Source organism: Ovis aries, chromosome X (genome assembly GCF_016772045.2).
Source record: "Ovis aries strain OAR_USU_Benz2616 breed Rambouillet chromosome X, ARS-UI_Ramb_v3.0, whole genome shotgun sequence".
In the NCBI taxonomy this organism is placed as follows: domain Eukaryota; kingdom Metazoa; phylum Chordata; class Mammalia; order Artiodactyla; family Bovidae; genus Ovis; species Ovis aries.
This window is the reverse complement of record NC_056080.1, coordinates 36,382,832-36,386,852: the sequence shown is the minus strand read 5'-3', so window position 1 is coordinate 36,386,852 and position 4,021 is coordinate 36,382,832. Positions and strand designations below refer to the sequence as shown.

General features: G+C 48.3%; 1 protein-coding gene across 1 annotated transcript; it reads left to right on the top strand.

The window, feature by feature from the left end:
- The first annotated feature begins 222 nt into the window (after nucleotides 1-222).
- On the top strand, nucleotides 223-924 carry LOC106991963 (ferritin heavy chain-like). The gene has a single exon (XM_042242308.1). The coding sequence runs from the start codon at nucleotides 223-225 to the stop codon at nucleotides 922-924; it is 702 nt and encodes a 233-aa protein (XP_042098242.1).
- Nucleotides 925-4,021: the final 3,097 nt, after the last annotated feature.

Genomic DNA, 4,021 nt, shown 5'->3' with positions numbered 1-4,021 from the left:
AGGTGCTCAGGTCAAAGCATTCCTGCCTCACCCAGGCTTTGATGGAACTTGGACTCAGTGCTCTTGCCCTGCCCACCCGCCCCGCCTACCTGGTGACCTCTTCCTTAAGGGACCCAAAGCCCAGGCGCTCATCCTGCACTAACTGTCACCATTTCCTGTCCATCCCAGAGCCCGTACCCAGCCACCTGCCCTGGGGCCCAGATCCCGCCTCTGGCTGCCATCATGGGTCACCGTGAGAAGGCTCTGAGAAGGCAGCCAGCACCTCCGCACCTGCTGCTGCCCCTGCCTCACCTCCCTCATCTGAGACGCCTTCCGGATGGTCTTGCTGCCGCCTGCCATGTTGCCCGCAGCGGCCTCGCAGGTGTGCTACCACTACCGCCCGAGTGCGAGGCCGCGGTCAACAGCTACACCACCCTAGAGCTCCACACCTCCTTCAAGTGCCAGGCCAGGGCCTGCTCCCTGCACCACCACCAGGACATGGCCCTGCAGCACTTCTCAAGCTTCTTCCTGCTCCGCTCCCAGGAGCACAGCGAGACGGCCGAGAGCCTGATGTTCCTGCAGAACCAGCGTGGGGGCCGCATCTCCTTCCTGGACATCAGGATGTCCGAGACCCAAGAGTGGGAGAGGGGCCTCCAAGCCACACAGGACGCCCTGCACCTGGAGAAGAGCGTCAGCCAGAGCCTGCTCGACCTGCACCACCTGGCCACCGAGAGCAGCGATGCCCACCTGTGCCACTTCCCAGAGACGTGCCACTTCCCGGAGACGTGCCACTTCCCGGAGACGTGCCACTTGGACCAGCAGCTCGAATTCATCAAGGAACTGGGGGACCACCTCACCAACGTGCACAAGATGGGGACACCAGAAGGCTGCCTGGCAGAGTACATCTTTGACAAGCTCACCCTGGGCGCCTGTGACAAGGACTGAGCCTGTACTGGACTTTCCCATGAGTTCTGGGTGACTGCCCAAGGTCACCCTGCCTGCCATGCAGACCACAGTGTTGCCTTTGCAGAAAAAGTTCACCTAAGTGTTTTCCTTGCAGTTTTACCAGTTCTTCACATAAAGTTATTTGGTTCCTCAATAAAGGTCTCTGTTTGATTCTTGTGTGCAACTCTCTCATCTTTTGAACTTTAAAACAGGTATCCAGGAGTCTTTCTCAGCTACCCAGGTCTGGTCCATATACAGCTCAGGATCTCTGCAAAGGGATGGAGAAGGGGTTCCTGAGATCCTGGAAAACATAGGACCCCCATGAACAAAGTAGGTGGAGAGGGTGGGGTGGGCCGTCTGAGGCCCTAGTCTATATGCGTACATGGTAAAGTGATATACATAAATATATAAACTAGGCAATGGCACCCCACTCCAGTACTCTTGCCTGGAAAATCCCATGGATGGAGGAGCCTAGTAGGCTGCAGTCCATGGGGTCACTAAGAGTTGGACACGACTGAGCAACTTCACTTTGACTTTTCACTTTCATGCATTGGAGAAGGAAATGGCAACCCACTCCAGTGTTCTTGCCTGGAGTATCCCAGGGACGGGGGAGCCTGGTGGGCTGCCATTTATGGGGTCGCACAGAGTCGGACACGACTGAAGTGACTTAGCAGCAGCAGCAGCAGCAGTACAGCATTCAAAATACTGGTTGTCTTTTAGGGAGAAGTGAAGAATGAGATTGGACAGGGAGTAAAATAAGGGAGTCTTCAACCTTACCTGAAAATTTATAGCTCAATAGATTATGCAAATGTTAAAGTTTGTTGCTTCTGAGTAGCACCCTGGGTCCTAAACAGCTATGGCAGGGTCCGTCATATCATTGGACAACAATGACACTGGTAACTAAGCCATAGGCTGACTTTCCTATAGACACTGGAGTGACATCCTAGCTCACCATGCTAGTCATGCATATTGCCCTTCAAAAAAATCCATCATATATGTTGTTGTTCAGTCTGTAAGTTATGTCCAACTTTGTAACTCCACAGACTGCAGCACGCCAGGCTTCCCTGTCCTTCACTATCTCCCAGAGTTTGCTCAACTTCAGGTCCACTGAGTTGGTGATGCTAACAATCTCTTCCTCTGTCATCCCCTTCTCCTCCTCTCTTCAATCTTTCCAAGCATCAGAGTCGTTTCTAATGAGTTGGCTCTCTGAATCAAGTGGCCAAAGTATTGGAGCTTCAGCTTCAGTCCTTCCATTGAATATTCAGTGTTGATTGCCTTTAGGATTGACTGGTTTGATCGTCTTGCAGTCCAAGGGACTGTCAAGAGTCTTCTCCAGCACCACAGTTCGAAAGCATCAATTCTTTGGCACTCAGCAATTTTTATGGTCCAACTCTCTCTCTCTCTCTCTCTCTCTCTCTCTCTCTCTCTCTCTCTCTCTCTCACACACACACACACACACCCACACACACACACACACACACACACACACACACATTTTTCCCCCTTCCATTGTACCCTTTCTTCCATTAAAGTAATTATACAAGAAAACTCAAACTACCTCAGGAGAAGGGCTGAAAAATATGTGGTCAAGGCTAAGGTCAAATTTTTGTTTCTGAATAAAAAATAAAATAAGACTCCCAGAATGTTAAGCCAGTGATTTTGGCTCCTTTAAAGAAAGTAGGTGGGTGAGGGTGAGTTGAGGCTGGGAGACAAGTTAGGAGACATAGCAGCAGGGCAGAGAGACAGTGGTGGCTGGAAATAGAGTGGTCGCTGAGGAAATGAAGAGACCTTCACATGTTCCAAATGGATTTTGGACAAGGAGACATGATTTGCTTAAGGGATAGAGGAGAAAAATAGGAAATGGTGGGAAATAATCTCCATTCTAGTTTTTTCACTTGATTACCTGGATTGAAAGTGTTGCTATTAATTAATCTGGGGACATTAGTGGGGAGATGAAAAGGATGTGGGAAGGCATGTCATGGAAGTCTCAGACGCCTATTAGATGTGCAGGTGGAAATGCCTTGCAGGCAGCCAGAAAACTGAAATTGAAGCTCATGTGGAAATCAAGCACTGCTCTGAGGGGCATTTCTGGGCTAGAGCCTGGTGTGCCCCTCCCACCTCTGGTTTTAAAAAAGCTTACAGCAAATTTAATCAGAGAAACAAGAATATACAGAAACAAATGAAAACAGCCAAGAACAAATAATGGTTTAGCCATTAAAACACCTTCAGTTTTTTCTCAAGGGCTTTATATAATATTCTGAGATATATCCTTTAGTGGCATTGCAGTTACCAAAACCCCACCATGTAGAAAGAGTTAACTACATGCTGGCCACAAAAAAGTATAACCCAGACCTGCTGAAACCAGAAGGTGTATGACTGAGATTACTGAAAACATCACCCTGTTCAGAGAATTGAACACAAGGTGATCATGCACCCTGAGACCCTTTGCCTCACACTGTTGTTAAAAACCTTCTGGTGAAATTAGCTGGAGACCCGGGGTCTTCTTAGCATGAGCTGCTGGTTCTCCTTGCCTGGCCTGCAACAAAGGCTGTACTTTCCCTTATACAACCAGTGCCAGTAGATTGATTTCTTTGTGTTTTGGGGGTGTGAACCCCAGGGTGGTTGAGTAACAAGGTGAGATAACAGAATTTAAAATAAACATAAAGAAGCCAACATTTTCTTGAGAGTGCTGGACTAAAAGGACTGGATAAACCAACTTTTGGATAAGGAAACAAACAGAGTCCTGGGTGATTAAGTGAGAGATCACAAAGGTCAGGCCACCTATGCTTTCTAGTTAGATTTCTTTGATACTGAAGTAGTTTATATGGTACCTAATGTATTATGAGCTCATTTAACCAACCTAGGCCTACTGAACCAGTTCACCTAATTAACAAGTGCTCCCCACTATCTGGGTACAGGAAGCAGCTTATGTGAGGCAGCGCTGTGTGGCTGCTCTGTTGTACAGGTCTGTATAGTCAAAGTTATGGTCTTTCCAGTAGTCATGTATGGATGTGAGAGTTGAACCAAAAACAAGGCTGAGTGCTGAAGAATTGATGCTTTCGAACTGTGGTACAGGAGAAGATTCTTGATAGTCCCT

Excerpts from the sequence above, each read along its gene's own strand:
- LOC106991963 (XM_042242308.1), top strand. The coding sequence starts at position 223 with ATGGGTCACCGTGAGAAGGCTCTGAGAAGGCAGCCAGCACCTCCGCAC.